This window comes from Heteronotia binoei, chromosome 21, assembly GCF_032191835.1.
Source record: "Heteronotia binoei isolate CCM8104 ecotype False Entrance Well chromosome 21, APGP_CSIRO_Hbin_v1, whole genome shotgun sequence".
In the NCBI taxonomy this organism is placed as follows: Eukaryota; Metazoa; Chordata; class Lepidosauria; order Squamata; family Gekkonidae; genus Heteronotia; species Heteronotia binoei.
The window spans coordinates 194,212,155-194,230,965 of record NC_083243.1 but is presented as its reverse complement, the minus strand read 5'-3'; the positions used below and the strand labels follow the sequence as shown (position 1 = coordinate 194,230,965).

The 18,811-nt window shown below is 41.2% G+C and overlaps 1 protein-coding gene across 1 annotated transcript in view; it reads right to left on the bottom strand.

Annotated features, from left to right (window-relative positions):
- PARP14 (poly(ADP-ribose) polymerase family member 14) overlaps window positions 1-18,811 on the bottom strand; it is a 72,360-nt gene that overhangs the window by 48,349 nt on the left and 5,200 nt on the right. The window contains exons 4-6 of the mRNA XM_060261420.1: window positions 16,349-16,609; window positions 9,589-9,825; window positions 2,009-4,266 (exon numbers count right to left, since the gene is read on the bottom strand). Coding sequence (XP_060117403.1) covers window positions 2,009-4,266; window positions 9,589-9,825; window positions 16,349-16,609 — 2,756 coding nt within the window. The remainder of the gene's footprint in view (window positions 1-2,008; window positions 4,267-9,588; window positions 9,826-16,348; window positions 16,610-18,811) is intronic.

Here is an 18,811-nt window from a genome sequence, read left to right as displayed (position 1 = left end):
ACCTCTTGTTGAGGGTGAAAGAGGAGAGCAGAAAAGTAGGCTTGAAACTCAACATCAAAAAAACTAAGATCATGGTATCCAGCCCCATCACACCGTGGCAAATAGAAGGGAAAGACATGGAAGTAGTGACAGACTTCACATTTCTGGGATCCAAGATCACTGCAGATGGTGACTGTAGTCATGAAATTAAAAGACGTTTGCTCCTTGGGAGGACTGTTATGGCGAACCTTGGCAGTATAATAAAAGATAGAGACATCACCCTGCCAACAAAAGTCCATATAGTCAAAGCAATGGTATTCCCAGTAGTAAAGTATGGCTGTGAGAGCTGGACCATAAGGAAGGCCGAGCGCAGAAGAATAGATGCTTTTGAGATGTGGTGCTGGAGAAGACTCGTGAGAGTCCCTTGGACTGCAAGAAGATCAAATCAGTTGGTCCTAAGGGAAATCAACCCAGATTGTTCCCTGGAAGGTCAAATGCTGAAGCTCAAATACTTTGGGCACCAAATGAGAAGGGAGCACTCACTGGAGAAGATCCTGATGCTGGGAAAGACAGAAGGCAAAAGAAGAAGGGGACGGCAAAAGATGAGATGGCCGGACAGCGTTACTGATGTAACAAACATGAATTTGAGCAGACTTTGGAGGATGGTGGAAGACAGGAGGGCCTGGCGTGACTTCGTCCATGGCGTCGCAAAGAGTCGATTTTGCGATTGAACAACAAATCCCACTATGGTACCTCCTGTTTCCAAACCCCAGCATCCACCCCCAAATCTCCAGAAATTTCCCAACCTGGAGTTGGCAACCCTATCTTCAGGTGTTGTACAAAGATTTAAAAACACAAATCCAGGCATAGAATCAAGGTCTCTTAAAAGCCAATGAAGCAAGCAGCAGCAATAAATAGCATTACTACAGTAAAAAAAATATCAGTGGATTGGCAGCATATATAAAAATGACCTAATAAAGAGTATATAATTTAGTTTAGGGGAAATAAGGCCAACTATTTCACCAAAAACCCAGTCACACACACACACACACACACACAAAGAAAAATCCTAGAGAAATAAAACTCAGCAAATAGGATGCTTAGAATATTGTGTGTTATCAGTTGATTATCAGTGCGGGGTGGGGTGGGCAGAAATTAGCTTTGCCTGGGATGCCAGATGGTCTAGAATGAGGCCTGCTCTTCTGACAGGCCCGTCTGCCACTGGTGCTTCAGAGCATGAGTGGTTTTTTCATGCCTTGCTTGGGAATTTCCTAGGGTTTGGCTTGCCAGTGGCAGAAATGGAATCAAAGTGTTGGATATACTTTTAGTCTGATCCTGCCAGGCCATTTGCCTTCATCCCAGAAGAAACTTGAATGGACTATTATTCAATCATCCATGTATTTTTGATATATTATAATACCAGATTAAAAATAAACACTGATGTGTGAACTTTGTTGAAACATCACAGATGCATTTGAATATTACAATAAACCATGGGTTTTGCATCCACTCACTTTGTGCAAAACCCGTTTTCATCTGGTTTATATTTTAGATACCTTCACTTAGAATCACAGAGTTGGAAGTGGCCATAGAGGCCATCTAGTTCAACCCACTGCTCAATCAGCCTACAGCATCCCTGACAAGTATTTGTTCAGCTGCTGCTTAAAGACTCTTCACTAAACCGTAAGCTTCAAAATATCTTAAAACTATTCAAAAAAGTCTTTATATATCACCTTACACAACATTATTGTTTATAACTATCAGGAAGAATCACCTTTGAAGAGAGCACCCATTTTGAAACATCCATCTCCATCATGGAGTGATACTTGGTTTGAACCTACAATATTTTAGTTACTGACCCCAGCCCTCAAGGAAACCATTTTGTAGTGACACATTCTCAAGCTTCGAAACAGTTTACAAGCTCAACAAAATTGGGGACCCCGACCGATGAGTTTCTAATTTTAAAACAAACAAGTTTGTTTTCAAGCATTATCTTGAAAATGACTTGTGTGACCATTTGCATACTCACCATAGCCTCTTCAATGCCTTTTTTCACAAGCATGAGTTTCAAGCCTTCTGCCGAAAACATCACAGGAAGGTCTTCTCTGATGGCTTTGGGCTGCTTGTCCTTTTGAGGAGGAAGTGATTTGGGTTGGGGAAATCTCTCTCTGAACACTTCGTTCATGGCATCAGTGAAAGCCAGAATTGTGTTATCTGATACATCCACAAGGCAGATCTTCTTCACACATCCACTCTCACTAGATTCGTCCAAGCTCTCTCTGATAGCTGTCATAATGGAATGGGCACATTCTTTGAGTGGGAATCCAAAAATTCCAGAGCTAATGGCAGGGATGGCTATTGAGCGATGATTATATGTTTCTGCCAGACGTAAACTTTCCTTCACAGCTTTCTTTAACTGTAGTGTACATTTGGCTCTTTCTTCATCCTTCCACCTTGGCCCAACAGCGTGAATTACCTGTTTACATGGAAGCCTCCCAGCATCTGTGATAACTGCATAGCCAGGCTTCAAACGTCCAAACTTTTTCACATGTTCATCACATTCTCTTTGCAGGTCATCGCCTGCTGCTTTTAACAAAGCTTCAGCAAGGCCCCCAATATGCTTCAGGTCTTCATTCGATGCATTCACTACAACATCAACTGGATAATGGGTCAAATCACCCTTACTAACTGTTATCACAACACCATCTTTTAACTTTATTTCAGAGCGGGGGTGCCCTATCTTTTCCTTAGAGCCCTCAATTTCTTCATCTTTCTGCAGTCTTATCAAACAGCCATAGGTTTGTTTGGCTTCACTAGTGTAGGAATGTTCTCGGGTTTTGAAAAACGATTTTGCTCCTGGTTTATCAATCACCACACTGAGAGAATACACCAAAGACAGCAATTGTTCAACCTCAGCGGCCGCAGCAGGGACCTCTGCTTTGGGTCCACTCAGCATAATGCTCTTACGTTTATCTTGTGGGCCAAACTCAATTTCCACACCTTTCTTCCTCAAGTTGAGCCAAACTTCCTTCTTTTCCTCCTCCACAAACTTCACAACAGCCACACACCTGGCTGAGATTTCTTTTATCATGTGAGTGTTTCTTCCAATAAACTCAGACAGTGCATGATAAACTTCTGATACAATTTTTGTGTAGCCAACTACAGTTATTTTTCCATCTTGTCCTAAATCAAGACAGTCATTAATTATTACAGCTGCTTCAGAAGAATTGTACTTCTTCAGTAATTCTTTAACAAGTTCTTTCCACTCCCTTTTCTTGAGGATTCCTTGGTCCTCCAAAGCAATCTGTTTCTGATCCAAGTCTTTCTTCATCTGTTCCTCCGCTTTCCGGAGAACCTCATGAGAACATCCTACCAATACAAAACAATCAGGTGCAAGCTCATAGGAAGCATTAATTTTATTCGCACCAAATATTTTCATGGACACTTGTTTGCTATCTGCATACTGTAAGAACTGAAAAATACTTGAGTGAATGCTCACTTGTTTCTTTTCCATTTTGTGCAACCTTTCCAAGATGATGCTTTTCATTTTATACACTTCTGTGTTTATTCCATGTAACTGCAGAATTTTTGTGGAAGAATCATAAGAGAATTTTAAATCTGGGTTCTTTTTATAGATGTTCTCTTCTAGTAACATATGCTGCAAAACAGCATAGTGGACTGCAGCAATTGCCACGGTTTCTTTTATAGTTTGTTTTGTTCTTTCCTCGTCTTTGGTAACATTTTCTATGTGTTCTTGTATCATCTTCTCCATGCCATCTACAATGACTACGAAACCCACCAAAGTAACAGTTTCTTTGTGAACATCTGGAATGGCCAAAACATCACCCTTTATCAATGTATTTTTTATGGTGTCCCATGCCACTGGGATTATTTTACATTTAGCAGTCTTGAACTGTGACATGATGCATGTAAATTCCATGAAAGCCTTGTCTTTCCAACTCTTGAATGATTTGAACATAGACCCTGATTGCTTAGATAAGGCAGTTGAAAGATGTATCGTGACCTCTGGATGCTGGCAAGTCACTTGAGGCCACGTTAGCTCACAGAAACAATTTGCCATTTCTTTATTTATCTCCTCCAGTAGTTTATACTGTGTCTGTATGAACTGCCAGATATAAGGATCTATGGGGACACTGATAGGCTCTGGCATTTTGATTTGTGGCCTCTCCTTTCCATACAAAACTGTGTTCAAAGAACTATAGTATGGATAAACTGAAACTGGGTTATTTTCAAAATAATGTTGCTTTTCCAGTACTGTCTGCACAGCTGAAAAAAACAAAAAGAAAAATATTCAGGCAGTTTAAGCAGAAAGAACCACATACGCCAGAGGTGTCAAAACTCATTTGTTACATAAATGTTGAGCCAGGCCATAAAATGTAACACGAGGTACCAGAGATATAAACTTTATAAAGGCGATTTTAAGTATCAAATGGCAATAGCAGGTTTCACTGGACAAGGTGTGATATACAGAGGGGTACCAGGCGTGGAGATACCAGTGTTGGTAATTTAACATCTTTCCGTCTTTACTTTAGAAATTACTTCATACCAACGTTACAATGGTTGACAAATTGTAAGTAAATAAATTTAAAGCATGTAATTTTATTTTAAAATATTTCTATATAGAGTTTAATTTCTGTTATTATTGTTTTTCCTTCTTAATAAAGTTCACTGAAAACAAAATGGTCACTTTTATTTCCTGCAGTTTCCCTTCCAAACCTTTATATTCAAGAGCATTAAAGCCCTCTTCCCACAGGCCACTTTTGTATAGTAATGAATTAATAGACTAATAACATAGCAAAATTATTATTTAATTATAATTGATAAAATCACCACACAAATTGCTGCATGTGAATATGACATATTTTAATCCTAAAATAACAATATTGTCAAGGGTTTGCCATGAAAGGGTTACTGGTCTCTGCACTTGTCTTTCCTCTGCATATTCCCATCGTTGTTCTCTCTCACTGTTTCCCATGCTTTGCACACCTGCTAGCTGGGCCTGGATATTATCTTGTTAGCCGCCCTGAGCCTGCCTAGGCGGGGAGGGCGGGGTATAAATAAAAGTTATTATTATTATCCCTGATGGCCACTGCTTGGTAACATCTTGTATCAAAACCGCAACCCTGGTACTTATGGGAAGTAAAACCAAAGTTCCAAAGGAATGCTTGGGAAAAGTTAAGGGGTGGTTTATTATTGCTGGTTATGCCTTTTGCTGAACCGATATTATTGCTTGATTTAACACTGTATGGCAATTCTGATTCAGGCCCCGGTCTAAAGATGTGAAGGGCCAGAACAAAAACGGGAAAATTAGGAAAAAACATTTTTTCCTGATGCCTTTTTTGTTTTTTTCCAAAAAAATTGGAAAAATTGAAAGAAAAGAAAAGAAAAGAAAAATTGATCATGGTACGTTTTATTTTAACACGATGAATAAAATATTTTAAGACAAGGTGTTCAAATATTTTGCAAATCATTTCTAAAAAATATGTCTGGTATCAGATTATTCTAATTTCTGTGCCCTGAGGACAAGCAAGTCCTAGGTCATGCCCATTCATTGAAGCTTAGTCCTACACTCCCTTCTATACACTTCCCCCCTCTTCAATTCTTTTTATGAGAATGAGTTTTTTCATTTTTATTTAATTCTGTGGAGAGGAAATATAATTGCTACTTCTGGATTTTTAAAAATTGTTTTGTGGAGGTTTTTTTTTTTTTCTGTTCCACATAAACTACTAAACAGTTCAGGAGACTGTTGCTCCATTTGTTACAATTACAAATAAATATTATTTAAAAAGTAAATTCTGTTTGTAATAATTGTTTGGATACACTATATTTTTAATATGCTAGTTGTGATAATTTCATGACAAGTAAAATTGTTCATAGTCATATTTTATGTTCCTAAAGTAACAGAATAACTTTCAATCTGGGAAAGAAAAAAAAAAGAGCTAATGTAGCAATTTTTTTCAATTTTTCTGAAAATTTCCATTTTTTTTCCGGAAAAAAAAAAACCAGTCAAAATTTCCAGAAATTTTACATCTCTATGCCAGTCTGAGGCAAATCTTACCCAAAATTCTTAATAAATGGAACCTTTTGAAATAAAATGGACTGTTATTGAGTGCTCGGGGGGAAGCTTGACAAATATAAAATATAGGTAACTAGGAGTAAGGAAAAGGACAGTCTTTTTTCACAGTGAGGGGAAGCTAAGCATTTTACATTGTTCTCCTCATTCTTCTGCCCCCTTTGATCTGAACAATAAACCTGAGAGGCTTCCCTATCTCCTTCTCAGGCAAGGTTGAGGGGAGGAGGGAGAGAGGGAGCGATAGAAAAGAGGCAGGAAAGACTGTAAAGGTGGGACAGCCATGCCCTCCGAGGCAGTGCCAAGCTCCCTGGTTATTGCAATGGCCTTCAGAGGCTGCATGTGCTGGGAAGCCATCTGTGTGGGTTGTTGATAGGTCCTTTCATGAGGCCACAGTAGCTCTGCAGCCCTTTCTGAGGTCAGTTAGTTGGAGATGTGGCTGCCTCTGAGGTAAGACTGCTTTTGGCAGTTTGTTCAACATTCCTGGGCCAGCAGAAGGCATGTGCAGGGGAGATAGCCAATGGGAGGCCAGAGATGGTGACTGACATGTGATGGGCCAATAGTGTGTTCCCACAGTAACTGCCAAATCTAAGGCATTTTACTGACATAATCAGCTTGCTGGCTAGCAAAAGCCACTCGGGCAGGAGAGATGACCAGACTCAACCAATGACACACAAGCAGTCTTGATTGATAGTTTGACAGGCCAAAGTCTTGTACCGTACAATCCCACCAAGCCCAAACGAATCAGGATGGTTAGATTTGCCACCATGACAGAATTATTATAGATACCTGTTCATTGTCATAAATGGAGATGAATAGTTATCCACAATTATAAATATCTATGGTAATTTACATGGTATTTTTCCATGTGGGCTTTTTTCCTGTGAGGATTTATGGCCGTGGTTTTTTTCTGTGGGCTTTTTTCCAGTTACCCATACACCCCACCATCCAAACCAGCCATTTCCTTCTGGGGAACCATTGCTGGCAATCTTTGGTGAGGGCTGGAGATCACTCAGATACAGCTGCTCTCCAGATGGAGAAAATGGCTGTTTTGCAGGCTGGACTCTGTGTCATTATACCCTGCTGAGGTTGCTTCCCTCCTGCTTTGCTCCACACTGTGATTTTAGACCAGTCACAGACTTTCAGACTAACCTACTTCATAAGGTTGTTGTTAAGATCAAAAGGGAGAGAAGAGAATGATGTAAGCTGCTTTGGTCCACACTTGGAGAAAGACTATAACTTTTCCTAGGTAGAAGCTGCAGGGAGGGAGGAGGAGATGAAAAGCTGAAGTCAGATCAATTCCGCTATAGAAAATGGCCACCTTGGTTGTTTGGGAAAACAACAAGGGGGAGCACTCACCCAGAGCCTCTTTCTAGAGCCTGTTGTATTTTTCTTCCTAGTCTGAAATAATTGCTTTTATTTGTAACAAGAAAAAGGCACACATTTTTAGCTTTCATGAGTAAGGAATAAAGCTTGAAAATGCAGTATATGCTTTAATGCATAAGTACCACCATAATCTGGGAAGGGCTCATAGACATCAGCAGCAGGTGAAATGTGCACAACTCATCTTCCTACAGCTCCCTATGCCTCCAAGTGTTTCCCTGCATCCATTCTGGTTTGGTATACCTCATGCCCATTCCCTCTGTTATGCTTCACAATGTCCAGTTCAACTAAATTAAAAATCTGAGGAAAATTTGCTTAACTTTAACCACTTATTTCAACTGCAAAATACAACTTTTATCTGCGGAATCTAGAAGTTCTTAGTGGCAAGTTCTAAATCCCTTCAGACAAATGGCACTGCCATAGAACGAGTTAAGGAGAAAAGCCTGCAGATGTAGAAATCATGCCTATGAAATTACATGACCAGGAAGTAGTTTAGAAAAACACAGCCCTCTAGTCACTAGTGGAAAGGGAACTGCTCAGTCAAACAAAAAAGTGCCATATCTTGCTCATGTTAGTGTCAGACAATGGAATATAACTGTGATGAGAGGCTGTAACTGTGATGAAATGCTTAGCCCTACCGACTCCATTTTCTAACCCATGCTACTAACCCTGAGAAAACCCTTGCATATCAAAGTAGAGGCCCAGAATGTTACTAACAGTTGGTGTGAACATTCCTTTCCCTGAAACTAACAAAAACTACCTTCCTTTGACGATAAGCGCCTCCAGGGATGGCAGTTCAGCCATCCCTGTGAAGCGGCAACAACAATGAGATAAGAAGGAACGACCGTGTGAAACCTTGCACCTCGACCCAGCAGTGTTTAGAAATGTGGGGTTTTGCATAGTAACCTTTGATGTAGAATTCCTTAAGACATGCTCTAGTATGCAACACTGTATCAGTTCCAATCTTTCTTCATTCAGATGCTATGGATTCTCGAATAAAGCCTAAACTTTGTATCAATTCAAGGTCTGGTTGATTTGAAGTTCCACTGTCTGACAGTTAGTTGATTTTCTAAGCTATAATATTCACTCCTGTGATGATGAAAGAAATCACATGGATTTATTTGTATTTTTAGATTGAGAAAAAAAGAATGTGCTTGTGTAGTAAGAGAGTGAGATAAACTGAATTATCTGGTTTAATGAATTCACTGATCAGGCCAAATCCAAACTAAAGGGACTGATTAGGGAATTCCAAATACAGTTGCCATTTGGCAGCATCAACGTTCCTGGAAAGAGCGGAGTACGATGCTTCGAAAGCACATTCAAATATCTTTATGCATATGACATGCCATAATTATCTAGTATTTTATTCTTCCCCTCCTCCAAAGAACTCACAGTGGTGTACATGGTTGTCTCTTCCTCGTTTTCTCCTAACTACAATCCCTTGAGGTAGTCCAGGCTGAGATAGGAGGACTGGCTCAGGATTACCCAATGAGCTCCATGGTTAGGGGTGGAATTTGAACCCAGGTCTTCCTGGTCGTACTTCAACCACTACACCACACTGACTCTCCCAATGTCCAACTTGAAGTCACAGATCCTGCTCCTACAAATGGCAAACCGTTTTTTGTAACCCGTGCAAATTCTGCCAATCCATTTGAATTTGCAGTAATCAGCACAGTCTTATGGCTTTACTTGAGTAATTACATTGTGGAAGTCACTGCTAGTGGAGGCTGTTACAGACATGAGCGCAGATGGATTTGAAAGGGGTTTAAGACAGATCAATGGAGAAGTCCATCAGTAGCTATCAGCTACAGAGACTAAAGGCACCTCCATGTCCAGAGGCAGTAAATTTCTGAAACCCAGTGCTAGGAGGCAACATCAAGGGAAGGCCTTGGCTTCTAGGCCCTGTTTGTTGGATTTCCAGGGCAACTGGGTGATCCCCGTGTAAGAGAGTATACTGGACTAGATGGACCGCTGGTCTGATTAGGCAGGGCTCTTCTTAATGCTTACTAGTATCAGGCAGAATTATTTTACACAACCAATAATCACAAACTCCACTTATAAAAGACCTTCTCTCTTCAAGCCACCCCAATAATTAACAATTTTTAAAAGACACAGACATAAATAGGTGATATTACCTTGTTGGTCACAAAAAGTAATGATGGCAGAATCCTCCTCACAACACATTTCAGTGTTGGACACTTGTCCTCCTCCATTCTTTGGGCTTTCAAAGTAAAGAACTACAAAATCTTTGCAAGTTCCAGGAGGCATGTTTTCAACTTTAATCATATTTGTCAGTTCAAGAGACCTAGCAGTAATTTTGAAAGATTTAAACCTTGAATTCTGGGCACATCTGTGAATAAAGTTTGCAGCATCTGAAAACAATAAACAAATATGGGTATCAACAGGACTTTTCCACCTCTACAGATCTCACAGACCCCACAATTGTTCTTCTTTTTAAAAGAGCAATAACATATAGTGAAAAAGAACCAAACTACCTGCAGAGACAAGACAAACAAGGAAATGCTAACAGAATCACTGACATTCAACTGCATCCCTAGAAACAGAATACTGGATGAGACCAACCTTTGATCAAACAAGGCTATTCTTATCTTGTCTACTATAACAATTTCTGCTAATTACAGTGTTAATTTTGTCCTAAGCAGTTGCTGCAGGGTTGTGTTTTTTGTACTTTTTTCCACACCAGTGCTCATTTCTTGGGTGTCCAAAATTGCACATGGTTGTCAAGGAGAACAGGATTGGGCCTCCTGGCCCTGTCCTCAAACATAACGCATACAGCTGAAAAACTGTGGTGAACTCTTATGTGCATACACCTGTACTCTTACAAGGACTCACTGCGGATGTTGCTATATGCTAAAACACGTTACCCTTAGAAATGCTTTCGGTCAAAATAGAGGACCCAAAAGGAAATTTAACTATGGGAGTTTGTTATTGCCCACCAAATCAAAAGATAGAGGATGATTATAATATGATGGAAGGATTAAAGATAGCGGCTAAATGTAAAAACTGTGTCGTCATAGGTGATTTTAACTACCCGCAGATTGATTGGGTCAATATGTGTTCAGGTCGAGAGAAAGAGATTGAGTTTCTAGATGCTCTCAATGACTGTGCTATGGAGCAGATGGTCACGGAACCTACCAAGGGTGGGGCGATCCTGGATTTGGTCCTAAGTAATCCCCAAGACTTGGTGAGAGATGTAAAATTGATCACACCGCTTGGGATTTTAACGTTAGTGATTTTACCATTTGTATAAATAAGGAGTTGCCCCAAAAGACCAGCACAACCACGTTTAACTTCAAAAGGGGTAAATTCTCTGAGATGAGGAGGCATGTGAAGACGAAACTGAAAGGAAAGGTAAATACAGTCAAAACCCTTGGGGAAGCTTGGAGGCTATTTAAAACTACAATCCTAGAAGCTCAGATAAAATATATACCACAAGTTAGGAAAGGCACAAACAGGTATAAGAAAAGGCCTGCATGGTTAACAAAGTAATGGAAGCTGTAAAAGGTAAGAAGGACTCCTTTAAGCAGTGGAAAGCTAGTCCAAGTGAGATTAATAAAAGGGAACACAGGCTGTGGCAAATCAAATGCAAGACTGTGATCAGGCAGGCAAAAAGGGACTATGAGGAGCATATTGCAAAAAACATAAAGACCAACAATAAAAATTTCTTCAAATATATTAGAAGCAGGAAACCAGTCAGGGAGGCAGTGGGGCCCTTAGATGACCAAGGGGTCAAAGGATTACTGAAGGAGGATAGGGAAATGGCTGAGAAGCTGAATGCATTTTTTGCCGTCTTCACTGTGGAAGATGAGAAGTGTTTGCCCACTCCAGAACCACTAATTTTGGAAGGGGTGTTGAAAGACCCGAGTCAAATTGAGGTGACAAGAGAGGAGGTCCTACAACTGATTGACGAATTAAAAACTAATGTCACCAGGTCCGGATGGCATACATCCAAGAGTTCTGAAGGAACTCAAAGTTGAACTTGTGGATCTCCTGACAAAAATATATAATCTTTCATTGAAATCTGCCTCCGTTCCTGAGGACTGGAAGGTAGCAAATGTCACCCCCATCTTTAAAAAGGGTTCCAGAGGAGATCCGGGAAATTACAGGCAAGTCAGTCTGACTTCAATACCGGGAAAGTTGGTAGAAACCATTATCAAGGACAGAATGAGTAGGCACACTGATGAAAACAAGTTATTGAGGAATACTCAGTATAGGTTCTGTAAGGGAAGATCTTGCCTCACTAACCTGTTACTGTTCTTTGAGGGGGTGAACAGACATGTGGACAAAGGGGACCCAATAGATGTTGTTTACCTTGACTTCCAGAAAGCTTTTGATAAAGTTCCTCATCAAAGGCTCCTTAGAAAACTTGAGAGTCATGGAGTAAAAGGACAGGTCCTCTTGTGGATCAAAAACTGGCGAATTAATATGAAGAAGAGTGAGTATAAATGGCACAGTGGAAGACGGTAAGCAGTGGGGTGCCACAGGGCTCAGTATTGTGTCCCATGCTCTTTAACTTGTTCTGGAGTTGGGAGTAAGCAGTGAAGTGGCCAAGTTTGCAGATGACACTAAATTGTTTAGTGTGGTGAGAACCAGAGAAGATTGTGAGGCACTCCAAAGGGATCTGTTGAGGCTGGGTGAGTGGGCATCAACGTGGCAGATGCAGTTCAATGTGGCCAAGTGCAAAGTAATGCACATTGGGGCCAAGAATCCCAGCTACAAATACAAGTTGATGGGGTGTGAACTGGCTGAGACTGACCAAGAGAGAGATCTTGGGGTCGTGGTAGATAACTCACTGAAAATGTCAAGACAGTGTGCAATTGCAATAAAAAAAGACCAACGCCATGCTGGGAATTATTAGGGAGGGAACTGAAAACAAATCAGCCAGTATCATAATGCCCCTGTATAAATCAATGGTGCGGTCTCATTTGGAGTACTGTGTACAGTTCTGGTCACCGCACCTCAAAAAGGATATTATAGCATTGGAAAAAGTGCAGAAAAGGGCAACTAGAATGATCAAAGGTTTGGAACACTTTCCCTATGAAGAAAGGTTAAAATGCTTGGGGTTCTTTAGCTTGGAGAAACGTCGACTGTGGGGTGACATGATAGAGGTTTACAATATTATGCATGGGATGGAGAAAGTAGAGAAAGAAGTATTTTTCTCCCTTTCTCACAATACAAGAACTCATGGGCATTCAATGTAATTGCTGAGCAGCCAGGTTAAAACGGATAAAAGGAAGTACTTCTTCACCCAAAGGGTGATTAACATGTGGAATTCACTGCCACAGGAGGTGGTGGCGGCTACAAGCATAGCCAGCTTTAAGAGGGGAATGGATAAAAATATGGAGCAGAGGTCCATCAGTGGCTACTAGCAACAGTATATAAGAACATAAGAGAAGCCATGTTGGATCAGGCCAACGGCTCATCCAGTCCAACACTCTGTGTCACACAGTGGCAAAAATTTTTATATATCCATTCACACTGTGGCTAATAGCCACTGATGGACCTGTGCTCCATATTTTTATCTAAACCCCTCTTGAAGGTGGCTATACTTGTGGCCGCCACCACCTCCTGTGGCAGTGAATTCCACATGTTAATCACCCTTTGGGTGAAGAAGTACTTCCTTTTATCCGTTTTAACCTGTCTGTTCAGCAATTTCATCAAATGCCCACGAGTTCTTGTATTGTGAGAAAGGGAGAAAAGTACTTCTTTCTCTACTTTCTCCACCCCATGCATTATCTTGTAAACCTCTATCATGTCACCCCGCAGTCGACGTTTCTCCAAGCTAAAGAGTCCCAAGCGTTTCAACCTTTCTTCATGGGGAAAGTGCTCCAGTCTTTAATCATTCTAGTTGCCCTTCTCTGGACTTTCTCCAATGCTATAATATCCTTTTTGAGGTGCGGCGACCAGAACTGCACACAGTACTCCAAATGAGACCGCACCATCGATTTATACAGGGGCATTATGATACTGGCTGATTTGTTTTCAGTTCCCTTCCTAATAATTCCCAGCATGGCGTTGGCCTTTTTTATTGCAAACACACACTGTCTTGACATTGTCAGTGAGTTATCTACCATGACCCCAAGATCTCTCTCTTGGTCAGTCTCTGCCAGTTCACACCCCATCAACTTGTATTTGTAGCTGGGATTCTTGGCCCCAATGTGCATTACTTTGCACTTGGCCACATTGAACCGCATCTGCCACGTTGACGCCCACTCACCCAGCCTCAAAAGATCCCTTTGGAGTTCCTCACAATCCTCTCTGGTTCTCACCACCCTGAACAATTTAGTGTCATCCGCAAACTTGGCCACTTCACTGCTCACTCCCAACTCTAAATCATTTATGAACAAGTTAAAGAGCATGGGACCCAGTACCGAGCCCTGCGGCACCCCACTGCTTACCGTCATCCACTGCAAAGACTACCCATTTATACTCACTCTCTGCTTCCTATTACTCAGCCAGTTTCTGATCCACAAGAGGACCTGTCCTTTTACTCCATTACTCTCAAGCTTTCTAAGGAGCCTTTGATGAGGAACTTTACCAAAAGCTTTCTGGAAGTCAAGGTAAACAACATCTATCGGGTCTCCTTTGTCCACGTTTGTTCACCCCCTCAAAGAAATGTAACAGGTTAGTGAGGCAAGATCTTCCCTTGCAGAACCCATGCTGAGTCTTCCTCAATAACCCGTGTTCATCAATGTGCCTACTCATTCTGTCCTTGATAATGGTTTCCACCAACTTTCCCGGTATTGAAGTCAGACTGACTTGCCTGTAATTTCCCGGATCTCCTCTGGAACCCTTTTTAAAGATGGGGGTGACATTTGCTACCTTCCAGTCCTCAGGAATGGAGGCAGATTTCAATGAAAGATTACATATTTTTGTTAGAAGATCCACAAGTTCAACTTTGAGTTCTTTCAGAACTCTCGGATGTATGCCATCCGGACCCGGTGAGTTATTAGTTTTTAATTTGTCTATCAGTTGTAGGACCTCCTCTCTTGTCACCTCAATCTGACTCAGGTCTTTCAACACCCCTTCCAAAATTAGTGGTTCTGGGGCGGGCAAAAAGTTCTTGTCTTCCACAGTGAAGACGGAGGCAAAAATTCATTTAGCTTCTCAGCCATTTCCCTATCCTTCTTCAGTAATCCTTTTACCCCATGGTCATCCAAGGGCCCCACTGCCTCCCTGACTGGTTTCCTACTTCTAATATATTTGAAGAAATTTTTATTGTTGGTCTTTATATTTTTTGCAATATGCTCCTCATAGTCCCTTTTTGCCTGCCTGATCACAGTCTTGCATTTGATTTGCCACAGCCTGTGTTCCCTTTTACTAATCTCACTTGGACTGGTTTTCCACCGCTTAAAGGAGTCCTTCTTACCTTTTACAGCTTCCATTACTTTGTTTCTTAACCATGCAGGCCTTTTCTTATGCCTGTTTGTGCCTTTCCTAACTTGTGGTATGTATTTTATCTGAGCTTCTAGGATTATAGTTTTAAATAGTGTCCAAGCTTCCCCAAGGGTTTTGACCGTATGTACCTTTCCTTTCAGTTTCCTCCTCACTAGCCTCCTCATCTCAGTGTATTTACCCCTTTTAAAGTTAAACGTGGTTGTGGCGGTCTTGTTGGACGACTCCCTATTTATACAAACGGTGAAATCAATAACATTATGGTCACTGCTCCCAAGCAGCGCAATCACTTTTACATCTCTTTTACACACATATCACACAATCACTTTTACACACACACACGTGTGTGTGTGTGTGTATGTGTATATGTATGTATATGTGTGTGTGTGTTACACACACACATATATTGGCCACTGTGTGACATAGAGTGTTGGACTGGATGGGCCATTGGCCTGGTCCAACATGGCTTCTCTTATGTTCTTAAGGTGGCTACTTTCATCTTTTTAGCAATAAAAATAATGAAGATAACTACAGCCACCATACAAAAATTCTGCCCAAGTTATTGTCTCATTTTGTCACATTGTTTTATTATATATGCTTTAAATCTTGTTCATAGTACTGTATTTTGCTATGTATTCTTTATGTTTTAATTTTTATGGCAGGAAGTAAACGGTATACTTTGGGAGAGTTTGCTGGGTTGTTATGGCCTGTGGCTACAACAATGAAATACTTAGACCTTTATATGCTAAAATGGTCCCAAAGTAGGGCCAAGCAGGTGTGATAATGATTTTTTTATATGCATGTAGACAGCACATCCAATTACAAATGCATGAACTGGACTAAAGAGACCCGCATACCAGTTCCTCATTAGCAGTTGCTCTGCCCCCGGGCTTCTGCTTTCCTCAGAGCAAGCAACTGATTCCCCACTAGCTGCTGTGTGGCTCTATTTTGACTCATGGCTCCCTCCAGTTTCCCCTGTGATGACTTGGGCTTGATTTTTTGGAGAACCAGAAGCTGCAAGGGAAACTGGAGGAAGCCGTGAATCAAAATGCAGCTGCACAGCGACTAGTAGGAAATTGGTTGCTTGCTCCAAGGAAAGCAGAAGCCCAGGGGGGGTGGAGCAAACGCTAGTGAGGAATTGGTAACAGTATACAAATATTTAAGAACAGTGAAGGTCAGATTATTGCCAAAGTCATTTTTAAATGAAGCAAGTAACAACAGACTAAAGCATCAAATCTAGATTAAGAAGCAATGGAGCACACAATATATATTTGTATATTTTGGATTCCAACTGGAAAGCAAACGTGTCCAATGCAAGTGTTTCACACAAGAAGAATCAAATCATCAGCTAAGAAGTTACAAACATCTCCCTCACAGTACAGGAATAGCATAAAAGGTTTTCATCTGAGATTGTCTTAAAGCATTACATGCTCTTCTCGAAGTGAAATATTTGAACAACATCAGTTTTATATTTCATACCATTATTTTGCTGAAAAGTTAGCACAGCAGCTTGTTTCTCCCTTATCAATTCAACTCGGAAGTCATTTCCACCTGAAGGCCAAATGACATTTTCCACCAGTAGCGTCAGCATGTCATGTGTGATGAATTCTTTGACATCTTCAAGAACAACAAGAGAGGACGCTGGCAGGACATCGTACATTTTCTTGTCATTACATGGATTTATTCCGGTTGAAGTATTTCCTGCTGCGAGGTCCCCTTTTTGTGAGCCCTCCTGAATACCTAAGCATAAAGGAGATATACTCACTTGGGAGGGTTCAAGTCACCAAACACAGGCCAATGTGCCAAGATATCCTCTCTCAAATATTTAAATTTAATTTGTTTTCTCTTGTTTATTGTGCAAGAAGGTCAACAATAAAAATGATATTTGGCCTCTGTTTCCAACTGGTAACCAAGGAGTTAACATCAAAGGAAACCAGGACAACTCAACTAATAGAAAGCAAAGTCTGGTCAGAAACTTCAGATAATAATCTCCCTCACATTCTTGGATCATCATCAAAGGGCCTTCTACAGGAGACTGACCTGTGGCCGGCCGGCCGGCCTGCCTGTCAACCGCAAGGGCCAGGGCATTTTCAGTGACTGACCCCTCTCTTTGGAATCAGCTCTCTGGGGAAGTTCATGCCCTACAGCAGGGGTAGCCAAACTTGTTTAACGTAAGAGCCACACAGAACAAATGTCAGATGCTTGAAAGTGCCAAGACATGAACCAATATTGCACACATGTCTTTGTTAAACTTCGTAATACTTTCTTTCCACAGAAAGATAAAATACACTTTACAACACGCCCATGCTAGGAGGAGACTTTTTAAAAAGCAAAAGCTGGGAATAAAAGTCATCACAAGAGCAACACATGGAAAAGCTAGGGAGTTATGTTTTGGTACCAGCGGGAGATGGAAACACACATGTACCATATATATCACTGACTACTATTTGCATTGTTATATTTACATTGTTGGTGTCTTTGCTTTGACACCAAGGTTAGTAAATACAGCTCCTACAACAGCTATAAAACAAAGGGGGAATCTGTGCAGTCCTCTTTAATTCCATCTCTCCTTTCAGTGGCTCCCTCAACTCGTTCTTTCTTTCCCAGCTCTAGGTTTCTGGACAACCTCTCTGGTGGTGGAGAAAAGCTGGCAGACCTGCCTATTTCCCCCTGCTTCACACATGGCAGAAATAGCTGCCTACCTATGGGTCAGTGCTCAGAGGCTGACTGAAGTCCCAATGCTTACTTAAGAGTAAGCTTGCATTAAGTTCTTCCTTGACCTCTGGGAGCAGCACAATATGTGTGAAAGAGTTGCATGTAGCTCCCAAGCCACAGTCTGGCCACCCCCGCCCTATAGTACCTTTTGAGCATTCTGTGGGGCACGCAAGGCTGCTTTGGTTTGTGTGGACTTTGGTTAGCATTCCAACCAGAGAGCTAGCCAGTCGTTTTGATCCTTCAAATTGGCTTGTTCAATTTATGTTTTAATTGGTTTTATTGTCTTATACTTATAGCATTTATTGGTATTATATTTTAAATGTTGGAAGCTGCCCAAAGCCCCCTGCAGGGAGAGGGTGCAGGGTATAAATTAAATAACTAAATAAAATTTTGTTATCTATCCTGTACACATATCTATATCCTGCACACTTATTCATCTCCCCTGACTCCTATTCTCACAAGTCTCTCCCCATTTCCCTTCCTAGCATTAATTTCCACTCACCCTCCAGTATGATTCTCTGCTGGATTAAAAATAAATAATTCTTAAGTGTGCTGGTGGCAGAACATGGGATGTCTTTGAGGAAACTGGCGAAGCACAGCTTTTGAATGTGGTCTGAATGCAGGCAGGAGGAGGAGATTACATTTATACCCTGCCCTTCACTTGAGTAGCTTACAATCTCCTTCCATTCCTATTCCCCAAGACACCCTGTGAAGTAGGTGAGGCTGAGAGAGCTCTCAGAGAACTGCTCTTGAGAGAACAGCTCTGAGAGGTCACCAAGCAACTGCATGTGGAGGAGTGAGGAATCAACCCCAGTTCTTCCAGGTTAAAGTCCGCACTTCTAACCACTACACCAAACTGGTTTATTAGGGTTTCTGTATATATCATTTTACTTCATTGAAAACATCCAGCTGTTGCAGAGGATTCCAGACGTTTTGGCAAAAGTAGCAATTCTGTTTGTTATGTTTGTGTTCAGGGGTCGTTTTGTAGGGGGAAAGGTGCAGGAACTAAGGGAGTGTGGCATATATAAATGAGTTATGCTAACAAAAGAATCAAAGAGAAAGTAATGTTATGATAACGAGAGAATCAGAGAGAAAGAAAAAAAGAAAACAGGGAGGGAGAGGAAAGAGAGAGAAAAAGAAGACAGGGATGGAGGAAGAGAGAAGAGAGGGATGGAAGGAAGGAAGGAAGGAAGGAAGGGACAGAGAGAAGAAGCTGGGGACAGAGGA